This window comes from Littorina saxatilis, linkage group LG12, assembly GCF_037325665.1.
Source record: "Littorina saxatilis isolate snail1 linkage group LG12, US_GU_Lsax_2.0, whole genome shotgun sequence".
NCBI lineage: Eukaryota > Metazoa > Mollusca > Gastropoda > Littorinimorpha > Littorinidae > Littorina > Littorina saxatilis.
Genome location: NC_090256.1, coordinates 24,551,123 through 24,574,858, shown reverse-complemented (window position 1 = coordinate 24,574,858; position 23,736 = coordinate 24,551,123). Strand labels below are relative to the sequence as shown.

Sequence of the window (23,736 nt, the reverse complement as noted above, 5' to 3'; positions counted from 1 at the left end):
TTTTCGTTCATCTGATTGGAACGCCCGTCTGTGGGAGTGTGCTGCAGGTCTTCTAGACTGCCGTAGAGTTTTCGGGCCATGGTGGTTGGGTCTGACCAGCTCTTTCTGAGTGCCTCGTAGAGTGCGCTGGACTGCAGCAGATGTGCTGTTGTCTGGCTGCTAGTCTCACATGGTTTTATCGGTGATCGTGCTAGTGATTTTTTAAGTGATGTTTCTTTTCAAGTACGCATCTTGACACTTACAGTAAGATGGTTACTTTGTTACACTCATCAGTCAAACCAAACATGCCAAGGGTTTTGCAATGGATCAACTCTGGAAATAACTCTGTTTGTATCGGTTGTGAAAGAGTGAAAACTCTTGCTTTTAATGAGTCAAACTTTCCCAAGTGACATTATTGGCCATTCGCTAGCGAGGGGTGTGTCTGAAACTGGGGCATGTGTAGAAAGCTTACCTCACTAAAAACAAGAGTATTCACTCTTTCACAACCCATACAAACCTGACAGAGTTCTTTCTGAACATTGTCTGTTAAGCTAAGTAACCAGAAAAGGGATATCCAAGAGACTGTATTATGTACTCAAGCACGTTTCAGTTTAGGATATGAGAAAAGTCCCCAAGTTTAGAGAAACTGTCCCTAGAATATGCTTTTGGTATGAACATGATTTGAGTGATAACAGTGATGACTGTCTGATTGTATTTGCAGCTTGCAGAGATGGCATGAGGTATGTCTGAACACTCCGTTTGCTGTTCAGGAGGTCCTCTTTGCCTGGGAGCACAAGGCACTCTCATTTGACAAGGTCAAGGTCAGTATGTGTTCAGGCAGCCATTGTGTTGTGTGGTACAGTGGAACATCCCATTGTGACCCCTCCTAACAACAACAGCCCCGTTTTCCCAAAGATTTTCTGGGCACAGAAGCCTTTCATACTGTAATGAACCTCCTGATTATAGTTTTGGAAAACTCCTAATGGTTACTTTGCTACGATTTTTTAAAGTTTCAAATTGACAGAGTTACTTTCCATTTCACAAGAGGCAAACAGTTGGGGTGGGGAAACGGGGATTACAATTCTACAAGCATAAAGGCACAGTAGTTAACTCAACCTTTATTCGTGGGAAAAAAGGATGAAAGTTTGATTGTGTGTGATTGTAATAGCATATCGTGGATGTAGTTTGCATCTGTATTTTGCAGGCGGTGTTGGACAACATAAAGCGGTGCATGGGCTGCCTGTCGGTGGTGACCTGCGTGTGGCTGTGTAGCTACATGAACGTGGTGGGTCTCAAGGCACGCGAGAAACCGCTGGCCATGCTGGAACATCTCACCAGGGTGAAGGTGGAACAGACCACCTCTACAGAGAGGTAGAAATGATGATGACAGTTGCTTGTTCGTTTCAGTGCTCCTTATTCTCAGTAGCCAGGTGACCTCTATGAAGAGATAGGACTGAAGATGACAGTAACTTGTTTATTTTAATGTTCCATTTCTCTCAGGTGCCAGGAGACTGGTTCCGCATAACTCTCTCTTATTGTTTTCCCATTTTTGAGGAAGCTTTAGCTCGTTTTCTCCTTGTAATTTAGCAGTTATAACAGACATCTCCAAAATCCATAGTCTAATTTTCTTGCTTCAAATTTTCTATTCATAAGTATGGTGGGAGGTATTGTTGTTGTTAAACAAAAACTTTCTCCTTTTCAGCCGATCACACCTGATGAACATGGTGATGGAGCGCATCATGAATGACGTGTTGCCAGGCAACCACCCCATGCGTAGCTCCTCTCACGTTTACGTTCCGGTGGTTGAGCTACCCATTGTTACGCTCCAACGCACGCTGACGGAGGCGTTCCAGCGTGGATGGCTGGGTCTGAAGTGCATCCACACACTAGAACAGTTGCTTGCCCTGTGTGGGTCAGACTGGTTCTGTGAAAAGGTTGTGATGGTGAGTGTATATGTCAGACTGGATCACACACAGTCTTACACACTTTTGTACAATGTGTTTCTGAAACAATGGACAGTTGTTATTTTCATTAGAAGAAAACTTCACGAGGAGCAGAAGTGTGTATTTTCTGTGTAAACAGAAGATTACATCTTTTTATAATTGGATGATAATCTCATTAATTTTGTTTTCTGGTAAAACTTCTTGATTAATAACAGACCTCCTTCAGTGAAAATGGTCCTGCATAGCCAACGAGGTTGAAAGGACGTTAATAACCAACAGCAAACCTCCAGTGAGAAGACACTTCTCTTGTTGTCACTTGGTCTAGTGTCTTGAACAAAATATACCTGTGTTAAAAGGCCTCCAGCAGTGTAGGTACAGTGGAACCCCCCTTTTAATGCCTCCAAAAATCTAAGAAAATTGGGTCTTAAAAGGGAGGTTGTCTTAAAATTATGGTAATTTTACAGAGGTTATGAACAGAAAGACCGGCACGGTTGGCCTAGTGGTAAGGCGTCCGCCCCGTGATTGGGAGGTCGTGGGTTCGAACCCCGGCCGGGTCATACCTAAGACTTTAAAATTGGCAATCTAGTGGCTGCTCCGCCTGGCGTCTGGCATTATGGGGTTAGTGCTAGGACTGGTTGGTCCGGTGTCAGAATAATGTGACTGGGTGAGACATGAAGCCTGTGCTGCGACTTCTGTCTTGTGTGTGGCGCATGTTATATGTCAAAGCAGCACCGCCCTGATATGGCCCTTCGTGGTCGGCTGGGCGTTAAGCAAACAAACAAAACAAGTCGCGTAAGGCGAAAATACAACATTTAGTCAAGTAGCTGTCGAACTCACAGAATGAAACGGAACGCAATGCAATTTTTCAGCAAGACCGTATACTCGTAGCATCGTCAGTCCACGCTCATGCTCATGGCAAAGGCAATGAAATTGACAAGAAGAGCGGGGTAGTACTTGCGCTGAGAAGGATAGCACGCTTTTCTGTACCTCTCTTCGTTTTAACTTTCTGAGCGTGTTTTTAATCCAAACATATCATATCTATATGTTTTTGGAATCAGGAACCGACAAGGAATAAGATGAAAGTGTTTTTAAATTGATTTCGACAATTTAATTTTGATAATAATTTTTATATTTTTAATTTTCAGAGCTTGTTTTTAATCCAAATATAACATATTTATATGTTTTTGGAATCAGAAAATGATGGAGAATAAGATGAACGTAAATTTGAATCGTTTTATAAAAACAAGAATTTTTTTACAATTTTCAGATTTTTAATGACCAAAGTCATTAATTAATTTTTAAGCCACCAAACTGAAATGCAATACAGAAGTCCGGGCTTTGTCGAAGATTACTTGACCAAAATTTCAACCAATTTGGTTGAAAAATGAGAGCGTGACAGTGCCGCCTCAACTTTCACGAAAAGCCGGATATGACGTCATCAAAGACATTTATCCAAAAAAAGAAAAAAACGTTCGGGGATATCAATCCCAGGAACTCTCATGGAAAATTTCATAAAGATCGGTCCAGTAGTTTGGTCTGAATCGCTCTACACACACGCACGCACGCACACACACACACACACACACCACGACCCTCGTTTCGATTCCCCCTCTATGTTAAAACATTTAGTCAAAACTTGACTAAATGTAATGAACAGAAAGTCTGAGAAAACTAGGTCTTAATAACGATGGAGTCTTAAATTGGGAGGTCTTAAAAGGTGGGTTCCACTGTGTACTGTGTCCTATTCCCAAGGGTGTCCTTCCATCACATGTATCACTGAACAACGTTCACAGTGACCTTTTTCAAAATTTGCCCCTTTCTTTGTTTTCTCTTGCCAACCCAACAGCAAATGTTGGAGGGAAGCAAATCTGAAGAGTTGACGCAAGCGCTGAGTCTAGTGCTGGCCATCTTTCACATGGACCTGGAGCACCTGACGTACTCGCTGCTCATGACGCTGATGCCACGGCTGCTGCTGTCCACTGTACACACCCACGTCTTGACCGATCCACACGGCTTTACTCTGGCCAAGCTCTGTGTGCTCTGTATCACCGGCACACAGACCTCCAAGATTGGACAAAAAGGTGGGACTCTGTCTTTAAGATACCTTCCATGTTATTTTAATGACAAGCCCACATCTAGAAAGGCTTTAAAAAGATTTGACAGCATCCCTCCATATAAAATGAACAGCCTATTTACTTCCTGTGCAAAGTGGGGCCTTTTTGACTCACATGCGAAGCAAAAGTGAGTCTATGTACTCACCCGAGTCGTCCGTCCGTCCGTCCCCCCCGTCCGTCCGTCCGTCCGGCCGTCCGGGAAAACTTTAACGTTGGATATTTCTTGGACACTATTCAGTCTATCAGTACCAAATTTGGCAAGATGGTGTATGATGACAAGGCCCCAAAAAACATACATAGCATCTTGACCTTGCTTCAAGGTCAAGGTCGCAGGGGCCATAAATGTTGTCTAAAAACCAGCTATTTTTCCCATTTTTCCCATTTTCTCTGAAGTTTTTGAGATTTAATACCTCACCTATATATGATATATAGGGCAAAGTAAGCCCCATCTTTTGATACCAGTTTGGTTTACCTTGCTTCAAGGTCAAGGTCACAGGAGCTCTTCAAAGTTGGATTGTATACATATTTTGAAGTGACCTTGACCCTGAACTATGGAAGATAACTGTTTCAAACTTAAAAATTATGTGGGGCACATGTTATGCTTTCATCATGAGACACATTTGGTCACATATGATCAAGGTCAAGGTCACTTTGACCCTTATGAAATGTGACCAAAATAAGGTAGTGAACCACTAAAAGTGACCATATCTCATGGTAGAAAGAGCCAATAAGCACCATTAAATTACATATCTTACCCAACTCACATATAGCAATTAACCCATAGTTCAGTGCTGATACCGCTGTACGCGTCCCCTTAGCAACAAGGAAGACGCCTCTAAAAAAGAGTGACCGAGACCCGTAAGGGTATCCAGGCCAGCCCGTAAGGGAGGCTGCCTTCCATATGCGCGCGCATATGCCGCCATCTTGTCATTCTACTCTCAGCGCTCAGTGGAGCTGGTCGTGTTTGGTACGCTCCGGCTGTGTTTTCAGCCTACTTGCTTGGTCTTCCAGACCTGGTTTGTGTTCCCCTTGGTGTCTTCTTGTCTCCGGACTTCGCATTTGCTGTTGAGGTGAGATCTTTCCATTTTTTACCTGAATTTTGGCGGCATTGTTGGCTTGTTTTCGGACTTACAAAATTTTTCCAAATTTGTTTGTGAGTTGTTTTCATCATGGCCGACAATGCGGACGGGAAGAGGTCAACATCTAAACATGTAGCTGCTTCGCCCTCTCCTGTTAAGAAAAGTTCTAGAAGTTCTAGAAGTTCTAAAACGCACGGCGATACGCCCGTGTCTCTTTCGGGTTCAGAATCCAAAAAATGTAGTGATGTTGTTGTTGGCGTGCCCGGAGTTTCCGGTTCGTCTGCTAAACCTACGGAGAAGCCCTTGCTCGGGGTTAAGCATGTTGTAGGGGATGTCTCGCCTGTAGGTTCTGGGCTTGCATCTGCGGATTTTGCTTCTTTGCTTTTGACATTAAGCTCTCAGGTTTCGGCCTTAGCGGCTGAAGTTTCGTCAACTAAGGCGGAGATACGTGCGCTGCCGGCAGGTGTCGGGGGTACGTCGTCGCTGGCCAGTGTGCGTTTGCCTCCCTCTGCTACTGTTACGAGGGCGGACGTGCATGCGTCTCAGGATGGGATCTCTCAGGCTCCCGTGGGGTCTCCGGCCGGTGTCCGTTCTTCTTCACAAGGTATGTGCACTCCACGTGAGCGTTGTCTTGAGGGAGTAGCCTCGGGTCTCATCCCAGGTGAAAGTTCTGAAACATCGGCTGATATCCACCGCTTAGTCGGGGTGTCAGTGGGTGCTAAGGGCCCTGACAAGCGAACAGATGTTCCTATTCTTCCCGACTGTGGTCAGGTTGAAGGGCATCTGCTTCCGCCCAGGGGGCAGGAAGTTGGTGGTAGTATGGCTGGCTCTGGACTTGACTCTGTTAGTCAGTACGGGGACCAGTCTCCGGAGTGCACGGAAGGGCACGAAGGCTACCTGGATGACGGTGCCGCCTCTCAGGCTGAAGGTGCTGGATTCTTTTTGCCACGGCAGCTGCCAGATGCGGTGGCTCTGGCGGCTGGAGTGGCTTCGAAATATCTCGAGGAGGAGGTGGCGGTGAACAAATCTCAGTTTGTCCATCCTCCTTCTGCCTTAGGGGATTTCAGGAGTGCTAAGGAACCGAAAAGTTCGTTCCGATTCCGGGAGTCCCCCTCTGTGGCGGTCGAGATGTCGAAGGTTTTTGCGAAAGGTCGAGCTATGTCCGATGCCTTTCCGCTGTTGTCACAGCATGGGGAGGCGCCGGAGGTGGTGGGCCCCTGGTTGGCTAAAGCGGGTCAACACGTTCCTTGTTCTGCGCTCTCAAAGAGCTCTAAACTGTTGGTTCGTCCCGTCGCTCTACTTGACTCTTTCGCTTTGCCGAGATCAGTTCTACCGGTGACTCCGGAACTGCTTTCTCTGCGGGAGGACGGGTATGCCAGGGATAGATCAGTCCCTTACACGGAGTCTGCTCTTCAGGCTTTGGAGGAGACGGGTAGATCTCTGCTCGAGTTGGGTTCCGTCTCTAGTTCTCTCCAACGCTCTTTGTCTAGGTCTATCGCTTCTTCGTTAGACCCGTTTGAGTTCCGTTACGACGCCTCCCAGGAGGATGTGACAACTCTGTTGGCGACGCTTGCCAAGGTCTCTCAGGAACAATTGAGCTTGGCAGCCAGGCTTTACGGGCATGCTGTACATTCCCGCAGAACTGCCTTTTTGGCGGGTTCAAAGATCCGAGACAGGGGTACCATTGACAGACTTAAGGTATCCCCGTTTACGGAAGGGTCGCTGCTGGGTACTTCCTCTTTGGACGCTTTGCAGAAGGAAACCCAGGACGCTAGGGATCTGGCTATTGCAAGGATTGCTCACCACGGCTTTCAGAAGGTTCAGAGCAAGCCTACCTCCCAGAGTAAGGCTCAGCCTTCTTCGTCTGGGGGGGGCAAGATGCAAAATCAGTCCACCTCTTTTCGGGGTAGGGGGCGAGGCGCGCCTTACCAGAAGAGAGGCTCCTTTGGGGGTTCTCGGGGGTCGGGGCACAAGCCTCACCCCCAATGAGGGTTTCCCGAGCCACTATTCCCAGTAACCCCCGCCGTGGTGGCGGCGGGTGGCCCCTCCAGGGCCTTGGCCGCCTGGACACACCTGGTGTCCAGCCGGTGGATTTTGGGAATAGTGCGTTCGGGATTCCGTCTCCTCTGGGCAGAGGGGAAGGCACCTCTGTCCAGGATACCTCCGCCTTTCAGATATCCCGTGGACCCGGAAGCCAAGTCAGCCGTTCATGCGGAGGTGGCTTCCCTACTCCTGAAGGGTGCGATAGAGGAAGTTCGAGATCGAGAGTCCCTCGGCTTTTACGGCAGGCTGTTCGTGGTGCCCAAAGCCTCAGGGGCATGGAGGCCTGTTTTGGACCTGTCCACCCTGAACAAATACCTACGGGTAGTCAAGTTTGTCATGGAGACTCCTCTCTCTGTAAGGGAAGCTCTGCGTCCGGGAGATTGGGCCACGTCGGTGGATCTCACCGACGCATATTTCCATGTGCTCATGCATGTTCAAGACAGGAAATGGCTGCGCTTTCTGTGGGGCGAGAAAGTGTTTCAATTTCGGGCACTCCCCTTCGGGCTTTCCCTGGCCCCCTGGATCTTCACGCTGGTCGTTCGCCAGCTTTGCTCCCTTGTCAGACAAGAGGGGGTACGCCTACGGGCGTATTTAGACGATTGGTTGAATCTGCATCAGGACCAGTACATGTGCAGAACTCAGACTGCGAGGGTTCTCGACCTGGCGGCTCAGCTGGGCTTTACAGTCAATCTAGGGAAGTCAGAGTTAGAACCATCCCAACGCTTCACTTACCTGGGCATGGATTTCGATACGGTGGAGTGGTTAGTCCGTCCCTCTCAAAAGAGGGTGGACAAGCTTCAGAACTTGGTTCGCTCGTTGAAAGGAAAGAGTGTGTCCACGGCCCGGGAGTTGTCCTCCCTACTGGGGCAGATGGAATCGATGGCTCCCCTTGTGCCTCTAGGCAGGGTCCACAAGAGGCCGTTTCAGGCGGCTTTGAGGAGGCAGTGGGACCAAGCCTCTCAGGGCTGGAATGGTCGCATAGGACTGGGGAGTTGGTTCAGCAACACTACAAGTGTTTGGCTGCTCCCCTGGGTCTCTCAGGGTGTTCCGATCGTTCCTCCGGCGCCGGAGAACATTCTTGTTACAGATGCATCCATGACAGGCTGGGGTGCTCATCTGGCCGATCAGACAGCCTCAGGTCTGTGGGATCTCTCCCTAGCTCCTCAGCACATAAACGTGCTGGAGCTGGAGGCTGTGTCTCTGGGGTTACAGGCTTTCCTGCCGCTTCTGGGGGGCAGTCATGTTCAAGTCCACACGGACAATACGACTGTGGCCGCTTACATAAATCGGCAGGGGGGCACACGCTCGCAGAAGCTGTCGGAGAGCGCTTGCCGTCTGTTGGTTTGGTGCAGCTCGCACAACATACTTCTCTCAGCGAAGTACCTGAAGGGCACGCTCAATGTTTTGGCGGATGCCCTCAGTCGGGGGGACAAGGTTCTGCACTCAGAATGGACCCTCTCCCACCAGGCGTTGGACCGCCTTTGGGTTCAAGTATACAAGCCTTGCATAGATCTGTTTGCAACGAGATTCTCCACCAGGCTTCCCCTTTTCGTCTCACCGTTCCCGGACCCTCTGGCGTGGGCGGTGAACGCGTTGGATCTGGATTGGTCAAATCTGCAGGCGTACGCTTTTCCTCCGTTTTGCCTGCTAGGGAAGGTAGTAAGAAAAGTGGATCTGGAAAAGCCAGCGCTGGTGCTGGTTGCTCCTCTTTGGCCCAGCCAGCACTGGTATCCGGACCTTCTGCGGCTGGCAGTGCGCCCACCCATTCCTCTAGGCGTTCGAAGGGGCGACCTGTTACAGCCCAGGTCAGGGGTCCCGCACGAGAATCCGCAAGCGTTGCAGCTTCACGGCTGGATTCTGTCAGAATCGCTCTGCGTCGTGCCGGGGCCTCGGCCACAACTTTGAAACTGGTACAGAAAGCACACAGAGACTCAACTAGCTCAGTTTACTCTTCTCATTGGGCTGCATGGGCCAAGTGGTGCTCTGAGAATAAGGTTCAACATCTTTCCCCAAGGTCCATGGAGGTAGCCAACCACCTCTCTTGGTTGGCTAGTAGGGGGGTCTCTCCTTCTTCACTGCGAGTTAGAAGGTCTGCGATTTCTTCCACTCTTAGACAGCTCGGTCGCAAGATCAATCTTGACGGTGTCATTTCAAGCGTGCTTAAGGGAGCTGCCCTTGACGCAGCTCTCTCAAGATCACAGCTCCCTGCCTGGGATCTGTTTGTGGTTCTCCGTTTCCTTGCATCGGAGGACTTTGAGCCTCTCCGGTTGGCTAGTTTACCTAATTTGACGAGAAAAACTCTGTTTTTGGTCTTGCTGGCCACGGCTAGGAGGGGTAGCGAGGTGCACGCACTTTCTGGTCTCGCTAAAGATATTTCCCTGGAGAGGGATGGCTCCTACTCTTTGAGATTTACGTCTAATTTTCTCGCTAAAAATCAAAAGCCCGGTCAGGCTTCGCCTTGCATTCGTATTCCACCCTTGAGCGATATACTCGCTCCTGGAGACCCCGATCTGTCAAATTGTCCTGTCAGGGCGTTAAGCAGCTACCTGTCTAGGTCTTCGCCGATTCGCTCGGAAACTCAGAAATTATTGTTTATATCCCTCAACACTGTGCGAGCGAAGGATATCTCGAAGGTCACCTTGACTAAATGGGTTTCACTGACCATTAAGCAAGCGTATGGATGGTGGCAACGCCAGTCTGGCGAGGTCAGGGCGGTGCTTCCTCTTACGTCAGCCAGGACGCACGAAGCGAGGGCTTGGGCGTCTTCTGTGGCCGTGCTTCGCTCAGGGCGCCTATCAGAGGTCCTGGCGGCGGCTTATTGGAAATCTGAGGACGTGTTCATCAATTTTTATTTGAGAGACATTGCTGCAAGGCGGCAAGATGGCAGTGCGGCTTTGCCGGCTCTCGTGGCTGCAGGGCAGGTCCTGCGGTCTTAAGTTGGTAAGTACCCTCCTCCTATAGTAGCAATCTGCTATATGTGAGTTGGGTAAGATATGTAATTTAATTAAAAATTTTAGTAATAAATTTTCATTTGATTAATATACTTACCCAACTCACATCGTTTATTCCCTCCCGCCTCCCCGCTGTGGGGGGTATGGGGGTCTAAAAAAGTAGTGAGTTGGGCTTCGTGTAGAATGACAAGATGGCGGCATATGCGCGCGCATATGGAAGGCAGCCTCCCTTACGGGCTGGCCTGGATACCCTTACGGGTCTCGGTCACTCTTTTTTAGAGGCGTCTTCCTTGTTGCTAAGGGGACGCGTACAGCGGTATCAGCACTGAACTATGGGTTAATTGCTATATGTGAGTTGGGTAAGTATATTAATCAAATGAAAATTTATTACTAAAATTTTTAATTGTACTTCCTATGTCTTGAATTAACAGCTTTGTGTTGCATGACCTTGGATGACCTTGACCTTGGGTCAAGGTCACATGTATTTTGGTAGGAAAAATGTGTAAAGCAGTTCTTAGTGTATGATGTCATTGCTAGGTTTAGCTGAAGGTCAAGGTCATGTAAAGGTCAAGGTCAAGCATGTGAGTCTATGGGCTTTGCCCTTCTTGTTCTTCAATGAATTTCAGAGGTTGACATTGGTGTCAGGAAAATAATTCAGCAAAAAATGTCCAGTCCCAAAAATATAATTATGACTTTGTGTCCAAGTAGAAATACATTCTTTGTCTCAACTTTTTGTGTGAGAGAGAAAGAGAAGTGGAGAGGAAGGGAGAGAGAGAGAATGTGTGTGTGTGTGTGTATTTGATTGCATTTTTTTTGGTGATCACTGTCTGCAAAATGGTTAATTTCTGTGTACAAAAGAGAGGAGAAGAGCAAGAACAAAATTGTCTTATTTATTTTCAGAACCTTACATCCGCCGCAGTCGTAAGAGATCGAGAATTGATGCTGAAATGGAGGTAATGCATATGGACATTTTAGAGGTTTAATAAATGTGTTACTGGTTCTGTGTATGTATGTGTAAGGGTGTGTGTGTGTCCAAAAGAAGTATGCACGTCAACAGTTTATTACATTGTTACAATACGAGGTACTGTATAGATGTTTTGAAGTTTCTGGTCTTTCATGCAAGCTGGCTTCAATCTTGCAGTAAAAAACAAGCTGTTTTGCAACTGTAGATCAGAGCGCCACAAGATAATTCCCATGTTTTCCCCTATTGTCAGGGATTTTCCTTTTAATCGTGTTTGTCATCATCTCAGATATCTGTGGTGATTAATACAAAAAAGTTATTGTCTGCAGGATTTGGACGATTCTGAAGGACGTCCAGGCAAGATGCGCAAAGTACACGAATCCCACACACCCCTAACTCTGAACCTGGAGGGATTTAACTTTGGTAAGTTATGTGTCCAATGAAGCTCGGGGCTAGATCTAGGAGGGGTTTCCTGGCTTCCAAAAGTCACCCCGCCCACCCACCCCTATTCCCCCACCTGGTCCACCCCTTTACCAAGCAAATATACCTCAAGGAGAAACCCAAAACACTCGTTTTAAATGCTAAATTTCAACAGCATCTGAGGGGCAGCCTGGCCGCCCCCTGTACCCCTGCCTCATTATTTAAACCCCTTCCACACATACACTAGGTCCAGCCCCTGAAGCTGTTAGTGTTGCAATGCATGCCATGTTGGTAATGGGCTACCTTTTTATTTTATTTTATGCAAGGTAGTTGTATACTTTGGCGATTGTGATGCCATATTTTTGCGTTGTAACGTTAATCTTGTTATGCCAGCATGAACTTACTCACTGTTACTTTTTGTTTGTGCAGATGATTTTGCAAGCAAAGAGGATGGAGAGTCTTCACCCAACTTTGATGCTAAAGATCCTATGAACAAAGCTCTCAGTGAGTTGGTGCTAGTCTCCTTATCTTCTTTGACATGAAGAGGCTTGGCAGAGTGAAGATCATTCACAGCTGTGCATGAGAGGAAGAGGGGAAAAGAAAGAGAGAGATATAGTCTTTGACATGAAGAGGCTTGGCAGAGTGAAGATCATTCACAGCTGTGCATGAGAGGAAGAGGGGAAAAGAAAGAGAGAGATATAGTCATCTGTGTTTATGTATGTGGGGAGAAAATAGGAGAGGAGAAGGGGGGAGAGAGAGAGAGAGGAGAGAGAGAGAGAAATAAAATAGCAGAGAAAGAGAGAGAGAGCAATAGAGCATGCTTATGGGAGAGCTTTCATGATTTAACATTCCTGATTTGCTTTTTTATCCTTAATCCTTTTGCACTTAAAATGTAACCATTATTTCCATGGCCTGTTTGCAGTCAATATGTTCTGCCTGATGAACGCCATTATCCAGGACCCGGCCCTAACTCCTCGCACAACTTTCATCGTGGATTTTATCGAGGAGGCCATCAAGTGTGGGGGACAGTACAGTCACTTCATCCTACAGTTCATGCCTCCTAAAATGGTACGACAGAGCGCATTCAGGGGTCCTTAATGGAGCCCAAAGTTGACTTCCTGAAGGTTTTTTTTACCGAGAATTCAGCGCCACAGCTTTGTGCAGCCAGCTTTGTGAAGTCGACTTTGCATAATTGATTTTCTTCTTCTTCTTCTGCGTTCGTGGGCTGAAACTCCCACGTACACTCGTGTTTTTTGCACGAGTGGAATTTTACGTGTATGACCGTTTTTTACCCCGCCATTTAGGCAGCCATACGCCGTTTTCGGAGGAAGCATGCTGGGTATTTTCGTGTTTCTATAACCCACCGAACTCTGACATGGATTACAGGATCTTTTTCGTGCGCACTTGGTCTTGTGCTTGCGTGTACACACGGGGGTGTTCGGACACCGAGGAGAGTCTGCACACAAAGTTGACTCTGAGAAATAAATCTCTCGCCGAACGTGGGGACGAACTCACGCTGACAGCGGCCAACTGGATACAAATCCAGCGCGCTACCGACTGAGCTACATCCCCGCCCACATAATTGATTTGAGGCTTTAGGGGGAGAATGTTGTAAGGGGGGGGAGGGGGGGGTGGCTTTGAGGGTAATATTAGAGAACATATGGATGAACAAGTAATTACTGACTTACATAAAAATGTCTGTTCTATTTTATACCAATTTTAATGTGCTTTACAATTTAAAGGCAAGTGAATTAGTATATTACAGGGGTTATTGGCAACAAATACAAATGTTGACATGGAGACGTCATATTTAAGAATTTTAATAGACCAGGGGAGGAATTATATGTACCTTCATACTGAATAAAACTACTGCATTTGCTGGAATCAACTTCTTGTATTAATCATAGTTTGATTTCATTGACACTGTTTGATTTGAATGTTTCATGTAGCAGAGCTTTTATTTGATCTTACTGTCTGTGTGATCTTATCTTCATCCAAGATGTCTTCAGCATTGTATACTTTGTGTGTTGCAGTTGCCACAGCTGATGAAGGCGGTGCCGGGAATCTTCACCAACGCACAGGTCCTGCAGATCTGCGACCTTTCCACTGTGACGGGACGCAAGTCGGCCGCCAAGGCCATCTGCAGTAACGCTGTGGCAATGGACAAAGCTGCAGCAAACTGAGCATGACTGGGAAATAAAGATGGATCAAGCTTGACTTTAAGGCTCAAATTACCTGGGCGAGGTCAACTACACAAAGTCGCCTTCACAAAGCTTGCCGCACGAAGCTTTAGCACTGAGTTACGGTAAAAAGACTTTGCAAAGTCGACTTCACAAAGCTTGCCGCACAGAGCTTTAGCACTGAGTTACGGCAAAAAGACTTTGCAAAGTCGACTTCGGGCTGAATCAAGGACAGCCTTTAGTATTGTTTCCAACAGAGTTACATTGCTGAAGATGGAAAGTGGGTGCCTGACTCCCACATCCATAGTTTGACACGGAAAGTGAATGCTGCAGATACAGTGGAACACACTGTTTAAGACTGCCAAAAATGTGAAAAGATCAGATCTTAAAAAGGATTGGGTGCTAAATTGTGGTAAATTTACAGACTTTGTGAAAAGCGAATCTGAGAAAGCATTGAAGTCTAAAAAAGGAGAAAGTCTTAGAAAGGTCTTAAAGGCAGGGGTTCCACTGTATTGTTGTTTCTAAGAGATTTGCATCAGTCAAGGTGGGAAGTAGGTGCTTCACTCACACATTTTACCATGTATAACACTTGATACTGAAAGTAAATGTTGAAGACTGCTGGCTTGCCTTTGGACCAAGACCTACGGAACACAGGGCAATGTTAACTGAACGTGTAAAAGTGTTTAAACTGCCTGTAAGTTTTAGATATGGGTCAAGCAGAACTTACTGAAGCACAGGTGAATGTGAATATTAACAGAATTACCTTCACACAGAGACACACAGGACAAACCATTCTGATTCGTCACATTACAAAAGTTTCTTAACACTACGTGATGCCTGTAAATATGGATGGAACTGACGTAAGATTTGTGAAAGAACTGAGCTCACTGTGCGAAGTCTCATAGTGTCATAGTCCTTCATAAACTGAACTGAGTGAGGTTTGTTTGTTTTTGTTTGTTTGTGTGATGTTCTTTGGTTGTTGTTTTAGAAGGGTGGAGGGGGGTAGTGATTTTATGAAAAGGGCTGTACTGGCACATTGTGCAGTTGCAGTAAAAGTTGTACAAAAGAAAGAATGGTTCAGGAGCTAGAAAAACACTATGCACTGTGGAAATCAAGGAGAAGGACATCCACAGTTACATAAGTCTGATACAGAACAAAAAGAAGAGTAAAACATATGCACACCCACACACACACATGCAAGCACACAGAAACTGACACGCACCCACAGGATGAAAAATAATTGTTGGGGTTTTAGACCATGTGACATCTTTTTTGTTTTTAACCACCCAAATCCAGTAAAAATAAACAACTGATCTTGTCTTGATGAAAAAAGAATTCTTTTATGATTTCAATCAATCAATATGAGGCTTATATCGCGCGTATTCCGTGGGTACAGTTCTAAGCGCAGGGATTTATTTTTTTATTTTTTTATTTTCATTTTATGCAATTTATATCGCGCACATATTCAAGGCGCAGGGATTTATTTATGCCGTGTGAGATGGAATTTTTTTTACACAATACATTCAGCATTCACATCGGCCAGCAGATCGCAGCCATTACGGCGCATATCCTACTTTTCACGGCCTATTATTCCAAGTCACACGGGTATTTTGGTGGACATTTTTATCTATACCTATACAATTTTGCCAGGAAAGACCCTTTTGTCAATCGTGGGATCTTTAACGTGCACACCCCAATGTAGTGTACACGAAGGGACCTCGGTTTTTCGTCTCATCCGAAAGACTAGCACTTGAACCCACCACCTAGGTTAGGAAAGGGGGGAGAAAATTGCTAACGCCCTGACCCAGGGTCGAACTCGCTTCCGAGCGCAAGTGCGTTACCACTCGGCCACCCAGTCCATTTAAGAATGTTTGTGTGACAAGCTGTCAATTTATTATTGAGATTTTAGTACCGATTGTGGTACAGTATCAGACAATCCGGGTGGCCACGCAAAAATAAATTCTTTGAAAATTGCCCGCTCTTTACGGAGGGCACCTAGGATGTTCTCAAGCAGTGAGTGTTTGAACGAAAGGGTGTTTGTACTGTGTGTAAAAGCCTGACAGTGTCTGTGACAAGAAACTGATGGTTTACGGAAGCTGACTGTGCCATTAAGTGGGTTTTGTGTGTTTGTAGGTGCTTTACCTGTCGCAGTAAGTGGAATGTCTGCTGTAAATAACATACAAAACCTAGCAGTAGCAGTGTCTTTTCCCTCAGTCTGTGTGTGTGTGTGTGTGTGTGTGTGCACGAGGATGTATGCACGTGAGTGATATTAGTAAATGGTGTATTAAATTACATATTCCTACTCCGAATCACATGTAGCAGTTGACTCAGTCTAAAGTGCTAGGTCTGAAAAGGCTACCCGTCTAAGGGGAGCAACCCCAACTAAAAAAGTGTAAACGTAGCTATGGTAATGACGACGCACCCAGGGAGTTACCTCCCCTCCTGCGTACCACGTCACTACTGCTACTGACCACGTGACCCCTATCATTCGACACTTCAGCTTTCTAGGGAGCAGGTCGTGAATTTTTTGGCTCTAGTGGAAGTTCGCTGTTTGGTGTTTGCTTAGACACCCACCGGCACCCACACACCCGTCTCTTCACCCGCTGCACTGGTAGTTGGTGAGCTCGTTCCTTTACTTGTATTGAACGTAATTTTTCAGTTGCTACTTGAAATTTTCGGCCACGTGTTGGTCACGTATTTTGTGGTAGCCATTTTGGAATTTTTGTCGCCATTTTGTTGTCAGCATGTCTGACGGAGATAAAAAGCGCGGCAAGGCTGATGTGAAGGGAAAAATTAAACCCAAGTCTTCCACTTCTGTCCCTAAGCCTATTTTGGTTGTTGTTTCCGACGCGGCTAACAATGCTGTTATGACGGTCCCTATTTCTGCCCCGAATGACCAGCCGGTTGCTGGGCAGTCTAATCAACCTACGCGTACTGTTGTTTCTCGCTCGTCTTCTCTGCCGCTTGCAGATTCGGCGTCGCTGGTTTCATCGTTGCTTTCTTCGCTGGTTCCCGAGCTTCGCACGTTGGTGAGAGAGGAGATGGTGCGTTCTAAGCCTTCGACTTCCGTTGTCCCGTCGTTGGCTTCCTTTCCGCTTCCGGCTGTGACGCTGTCCTTGACCGAGGTGGTTGCTTCTGCGCCTTCTACCGCTGTGGTTGGCGACGCAAGTAAGTTGGGCTGGTCCGTAGGTCCTCGTGAGACCGCTGGACGCTCCCTGCTGGGAAGCAGCCCTTTTCGGCGGGTTCACGACCCGCAAACCCCTGTTCGTTCTCACTTTGGCTTCACGGAAGACCATCGTGTTGATGAGCAATGGCGGCATTTGGTTCAGGCTTCGACGCTTCCGGCACTCGCCGGAAGCGTAGGTCCTCCGACGTACGCACCCGCTGGGGTCGTTTCCGGAGTCGACCAGCCGGTTCCGTCTGCTGCGCTTCCGGCACTCGCCGGAAGCATAGGTCCCCCGATGTACGCACCCGCTGGGGTCGTTTCCGGGGTTGACCGGACGTGGCCCTCTGGGCATTCGGCCTTCCGGCTGCCGTCCACAGTGTCTGCGCTTCCGCTTTTCGCGGTCGCGTCTGATACTTTTCCGGCTCAGCCCGGATCTGCTGCTTCTTCCGCTTCCGCTTCCTCTCGGATGGCGGTCGCGGGGGGGCATCACCAGCCCTTTGGGCAGGTGTCTCAGCCCTGGCCGGGGCAGTCAGCGCTTCCGTCTTCGGTTGTTGCTTCGACTGCGGTTCCGGTTCCGGCGGCTGTGGGCATGCCGTCCTCTTACTCTTACCCTAGTCAGGGCATGAGTTCGGATGGTATTGGAGTGGACGGGTTTCCGGTTTCCGGTTACGGTGTTCACCGCCCTTCTACCAGCAACGTGGACTTCGGTCCTTCGCCGGATGTTTCGGATGTTCAGTCCGTCGCCAGCGAGGCTGCACGTGTTGGTTATCCGGAGAGACTCAAAGTGGCACTGGAGGCCGCTGCCGAGGTCACTTCGAGATATTTCGCGGAAGGGGCTTCGGTCTCTTCGGCTGCCGCTTCGACGGCTCCGTCCGCGATGGCTGATTTTCGCTCTGGGAAGGAGGATGACTCATACTTCCGGTTTATGGAGTCTCCATCCATAGCTTTTCAGCTTTCTCAGGTTTTGGCCAAGCCATCTCCTTCCGGAAGCGGAATTCCTTCACTTCCGGTTCCGCTGCTCGTGCCTCACGGCTCAGTTCCGGAGCTGGCTCAGCAGTGGATGGCTTCGCCTTCTCAGGCTTCTGCATTCGCACTGTCGTCTCACAGGCGGTTGGTCTTGCAGAAGTCTCCTAGGAACTTGTTGGATGCGTTCGCTCTCCCGCGTTCATCTTTGACAGTTCCTCCGGAGATGCTTGCCTTGTTGGCCAAGCCTATCAAGAAGGATGACGGCGTGCTCTTTTCTGAGAACACGCTGATTGCTTCTGAAGAGGCAGGGCGTCAGCAGCTGGAGCTTGCCTCCATTGCTGAGACTCTCATTCGGGCCCTCTCTCGTGCCCTCACTGATTCGCTGAATCCGTTCTCTCTCAGCGAGGATCAGGATGCAGATGACGTCTCCACTTTGTTGGCCGCTCTTGCGAGGGTCAATGAAGAACAGATGAGACTTTCTGCTGTGCACTATGCGCACTCTGTTATGTGTCGTCGGGATCTCTTTCTGGCACACTCTCAGTTTTCGGATCAGGCGACCAAGGACACTTTGCGTGCCTCACCGGTCTTGGAGGGTTCCCTCTTCGGGCATCTCGTTTTCGACGCCCGAAGACAGGAAATTCAGGCAAACAGGGACCAGCAGTTCTCTGACTTTTCCCTGCACAGCCTTAAGCAGTCCAAGCATTCTCAGCCTTCTCAGCCGAAGCAGGCTAAGGTTGCTGGCCCTCCCAAACCGGCAGACAAGGGTCGTGGACGTTCCTCTTCTCGGGGCTCGAGAAGACGACCGTCTTCCGGCAGGGGGAGAGGCGGCTCTGGAAGCAAGCCTCACCCCCAATGAAGTGCTCCCGATCTCCCCCCCACCCCGCCCTCCACTCTGGTGATGGCGGGGGGCCCTTCCCGGGCACTTTCCCATTGGCTCGTGTCCATACAGAGTCAATGGATCGTGGGGGTCGTGAGGTCGGGCTTCCGTCTTCTCTGGAAAGATGGCAAGGCTCCTCTGGTCAGGCGTCCGCCGGCGTTCAGGCCTCCCTCCTCGCAGGAAGCCATTTCCGTCCTTCGGGCGGAAATAGACTCCCTGGTGCAGAAGGGCGCAGTGGAGAAGGTCCTCGACCACAGTTCCCCTGGGTTTTACGGACGGCTTTTCGCCGTCCCCAAAGCCTCAGGGGCATGGCGTCCCGTCTTGGACCTGTCGTTCCTCAATACCTTTTTGAGGGAGATAAGGTTCAAGATGGAGACGCCAGCGTCGGTCAGGGACTCTCTCCGCCCGGGAGATTGGGCGACCTCCATCGACCTGACGGATGCATACTTTCACATCCTTATGCATCCAGCCGACCGGAAATGGCTTCGTTTCCGGTGGGCAAGTCAGGTTTACCAGTTTCGCGCCCTTCCTTTTGGCCTGTCTCTCGCCCCTTGGGTCTTCACCATGGTCGTGAGACAGGTCTGCGCGCTGGTGAGGTCGCGGGGTGTCCGGCTACGTGCCTACCTAGACGACTGGCTCATCCTGAGTCAGAGTCAGGCGGGGTGCGAGCAGGATACCCAATCGGTTCTTCGGGAGGCCAACATGTTTGGCTTCTCGATCAACCGATCAAAGTCGGAGCTGACACCGTGTCAGACGTTCACCTACTTGGGAATGTCTTTCGACACGGTGGCTTGGACGGTCCAACCCTCTCAGAAGAGGGTGGACAAGCTCCAGGCGTGCATACGCTCCACTTTGCCTCTCCCGAGGGCCTCCCTGCGGACTTTGGCCTCCATCTTAGGGCAGATGGAGTCCATGGCTCTCCTGGTCCCCTTGGGGAGGGTCCACAAACGTCCCTTTCAGCTGGCGCTGAAACCGTTCGTGGACTCTCCCACGGTGGATTGGAATGCCCTCATCCCTCTCCAGGGATGGTTCCAATCCGCTACCCTTCCGTGGCTGGACACGGAGTGGGTGAGCAGGGGCGTGCCGATAGCCCTTCCTGCCCCAGATTTGGACCTGTTCACGGACGCGTCCTTGGTGGGGTGGGGGGCTCACACAGACCAGCTGACTGCGTCAGGTCTGTGGTCGGCAGATCAGAGGATGCAGCACATCAACTTGCTGGAGCTAGAAGCCGTGGCTCTAGCTCTGGACAAGTTCCGGCCCTCCCTTCAGGCCAAGCATGTTCGTCTGTTTACAGACAACACGACAGTGGCAGCTTACATCAACAAGCAGGGAGGGTCGCGGTCTCCGTCGCTTTCGGCCAGGGCCTGCGAGATCCTGATTTGGTGTTCAGAGCATCAAATCAGGCTTTCGGCCAGGTACCTGCCCGGAAGCTTGAACACTCTGGCGGACGCGCTCAGCCGCTCCGACAGAGTGCTTCAAACAGAGTGGACCATCACTCACGGAGCGCTGGATCGTCTCTGGTCTCTTGTGCAGAAACCTCAGGTGGACCTTTTTGCCACCAGGTTCTCGAAGAGACTACCAGTGTTCGTCTCACCATTCCCGGATCCCGAGGCGTGGGAGACGAACGCGATGGACATTTCCTGGTCAGGCCTGGAGGCTTATGCGTTCCCGCCATTCCAGTTGCTCACGCGAGTTCTCAGGAAGGCGGAGCAGGAGGGCCCGTCCCTCCTGCTGATCGCTCCTCTTTGGCCGTCTCAGCCGTGGTTCCCGGACCTGCTGAGACTCGCCCAGGGCCCTCCCATTCCTCTCGCTCTCACGCGAGGAGAACTGGTACAGCCTCACACCGGCAGCCTCCACGCAGAGCCTCAGATGCTGAATCTTCACGCGTGGAGGTTGTGCGGTCTTCTCTGAGGCGCAAAGGGGCATCAGATCTGACCATGGACCTGGTAGGACGCTCGCACAGAGCATCTACCTCGTCCGTTTATGAGTCACATTGGAGGGCCTGGGTTACCTGGTGTCACGAGCATCGGCTGGATGCTACGGCGCCCCGCACGATGCACGTGGCGAACCATCTTGCTTTCATGTCCTCTCAGGGAGCTTCTGCTGCCTCGTTGAAAGTAAGAAGATCGGCCATCTCGGCGACCCTACGCCAGTTAGGTCGCTCTATAGATGTTAGTGGCGTGATCGCTGGAGTCATCAAGGGCGCTTCCCTTTCTGACGTCAAGTCTCGTACGCCCGTTCCTAAGTGGGATCTCTTATTGGTCATGGAGTTTCTGCGTTCAGCGGATTTTGAACCTCTCAGAGATGCCAGTTTTGCGAATCTTACACGCAAGTCCCTTTTCCTTTTGCTGCTAGCATCGGCACGAAGGGGCAGTGAGATCCACGCTCTTTCCGGTAATTCGGACGACATTTCCTTTGAATCAGATGGGTCCGTTACTTTGCGGTTTCGACCTGAGTTTCTTGCGAAAAACCAGGCTCCCGAGCGAGCTTCTCCTTTGGTTCATGTCAGGCCGTTGTCCACTATTCTGGCTCCGAATGATCCAGACTTAGTAAATTGCCCTGTTAGAGCCCTTCACATCTACCTTGCCCGTTCTCAGTCTCTTAGATCCGCAGCTCAAAAGCTTTTGTTTATTTCTCTCAATACGGAGAGACATAAGGATATTACTAAGACGACTCTGGCCCGGTGGGTGTCGGCGCTCATTAAGCATGCTTACGAGTGGAGCCGCCGTAATGAAGGGGGGACACAGCCTGTCCTTCCTCTGGAATCAGCTCGGGCTCACGAGACGCGAGCTTGGGCTTCCTCCTTGGCCGTGTTACGATCAAGAAGACTGGAGGAGGTGCTACACACCGCATACTGGCGTTCCGAGGATGTCTTCATGAATTTTTACCTGCGTGACATCTCGGCTCTTCGCCAGGATGGATCTAGAGCTTTGCCTGCCATGGTGGCAGGTGGTCAGCTCTTGACAAGGATTTGAGAGTGAGTTTGAACTTTTTCTTTCCCACCGCCTTGTTGTTTCAATCTGCTACATGTGATTCGGAGTAGGAATATGTAATTTAATCGAAAATTTTATTGTAAATTTTCATTTAATAAATATACCTACCCGAATCACATATCGTAGTCCCTCCCACCTACCCCGCTTATGATTTGGAGATGTTATTCTTCGAGTCGAATGATAGGGGTCACGTGGTCAGTAGCAGTAGTGACGTGGTACGCAGGAGGGGAGGTAACTCCCTGGGTGCGTCGTCATTACCATAGCTACGTTTACACTTTTTTAGTTGGGGTTGCTCCCCTTAGACGGGTAGCCTTTTCAGACCTAGCACTTTAGACTGAGTCAACTGCTACATGTGATTCGGGTAGGTATATTTATTAAATGAAAATTTACAATAAAATTTTCGATTATGATAATATCTTTGTATTTATATTATTGAAATTGTTATATCTCGATGTACAGCGCTAAGAGCATAGTTAAATTTGTGAAGCGGCGCTATATAAGCTATCTTTATTATTATTTATTATTATGTGTGCGTGCGCACACGTGTGTGTGTGCTTTCTCTCTCTTTCTCTCTTTCTCTCTCTCTTGCATTTCCTCCTATTTCCTCTCTTTCAATCCACAATTCACTTCTTCTTCTTCATTCATGGGCTTAAACTCCCACATTTTAATGTGTATGACCGTTTTACCCCATCGAGGGATGCATGCTTGGTATTTTTATGTTTCTATAACCCACCGAATTCTGACATGGATTACAGGATTTTTGTTGTGTGCACTTGGTCTTGTGCTTGCATGTACACACGGAGGGGGGAAAGGCACTGGCAGGTCTACACATAAGTTGACCTGGGAGATTGAAAAAATCTCCATCCTTCATCCAAAAGGCGCTGCTAAGATTAAAACCCACGACCTCCTATTTTGAAGGTCCCGGGTTCGAATCCCGGCCGCGCCTGTGCGGTTTAGGGTGGAGATTTTTCCGATCTCCCAGGTCGAATGTGCAGACCTGCTAGCGCCTTATCCCCCTTCGTGTGTACACGCAAGCACAAGACCAAGTGCGCACAGAAAAGATCCTGTAATCCATGTGAGAGTTCGATGGGTTATAGAAACACGAAAATACCCAGCACACTTCCCCCGGAATCGGCGTATGGCTGCCTGAATGGCGGGGTAAAAATGGTCATACATGTAAAAAAAACATGAGTGAACGTGGGAGTTTCAGCCCATGAAATAATAATAATAATAAGAAGAAAACCCATGACCTTCCGCTAGGGAGGCTGGTGTCTTATCCACTAGGCCGTTGCGCCCGTGTAATTCACTTTGAAATGGAGAAAAAAAAAGGCTGGACACGGTTGCCTGTAAAGTTACATATATAAATATATACATTCAAGTACAGACTCGCAGGCACACGCAAACATACACTCATGCTGACAGACAGACCTGCAGACACTCTGTAGGGAGAGTTCCTGGAATTGTCAAAATAACCCAGAAGTACATATATAGCTTCCAGTTTTAACTATACCCAATGCGAAATCCAAGAACTGAAGAGCCATACCAATAGCTTTGAAAATTCAATCTGCGAAGTCAGTATACATGTATGTGACATTCTTATAATATGGTTCATTATGTTTGAAACAATGTTAAAAGTTTAGTCTGTTATGAGCAATTTTTAGGACTTGAACATGCATGCCTGTCTTAACATTCCTGTCATAAAATCTTGGATGTAAATTCACCAAGGATCTTCAGTTATATTTTACACAATATGAGTTAATGCGTAACATGTGACAAAAACTCAACATAACCAAAAAGTACACTCAAGACAATTCAATACCTTAATTGATCTCAATTTGAGAAGTTAAGATTTTTAAAACTGGTATGTTACTTTTTGTGGCAGTTATACTATTGTGTCAACATGCACCAAAGAAAGGATTTATTTTCCCCAGGTAGTGAAATAAATATTCCTTTATTTGCACTTTAATTTAACTCTTTTATTTCAACACAAATTGACTGCTGAACGCTCAGTCCTTGTCATTATTTTGTGTATGCTTAGGCCACAAAAAAAAAGTCTGTTTAGGC

At 48.4% G+C, this 23,736-nt stretch overlaps 1 protein-coding gene across 1 annotated transcript in view; it reads left to right on the top strand.

The window, feature by feature from the left end:
• The window catches only part of LOC138981590 (mediator of RNA polymerase II transcription subunit 24-like), a 28,990-nt gene extending 13,346 nt beyond the window's left edge, over positions 1-15,644 (top strand). Inside the window, exons 14-22 of the mRNA XM_070354559.1 lie at positions 701-800; positions 1,184-1,350; positions 1,682-1,922; positions 3,769-4,003; positions 11,010-11,062; positions 11,400-11,493; positions 11,920-11,994; positions 12,413-12,558; positions 13,524-15,644. Coding sequence (XP_070210660.1) covers positions 701-800; positions 1,184-1,350; positions 1,682-1,922; positions 3,769-4,003; positions 11,010-11,062; positions 11,400-11,493; positions 11,920-11,994; positions 12,413-12,558; positions 13,524-13,673 — 1,261 coding nt within the window. The 3' untranslated portion in view covers positions 13,674-15,644. The remainder of the gene's footprint in view (positions 1-700; positions 801-1,183; positions 1,351-1,681; positions 1,923-3,768; positions 4,004-11,009; positions 11,063-11,399; positions 11,494-11,919; positions 11,995-12,412; positions 12,559-13,523) is intronic.
• Positions 15,645-23,736: the final 8,092 nt, after the last annotated feature.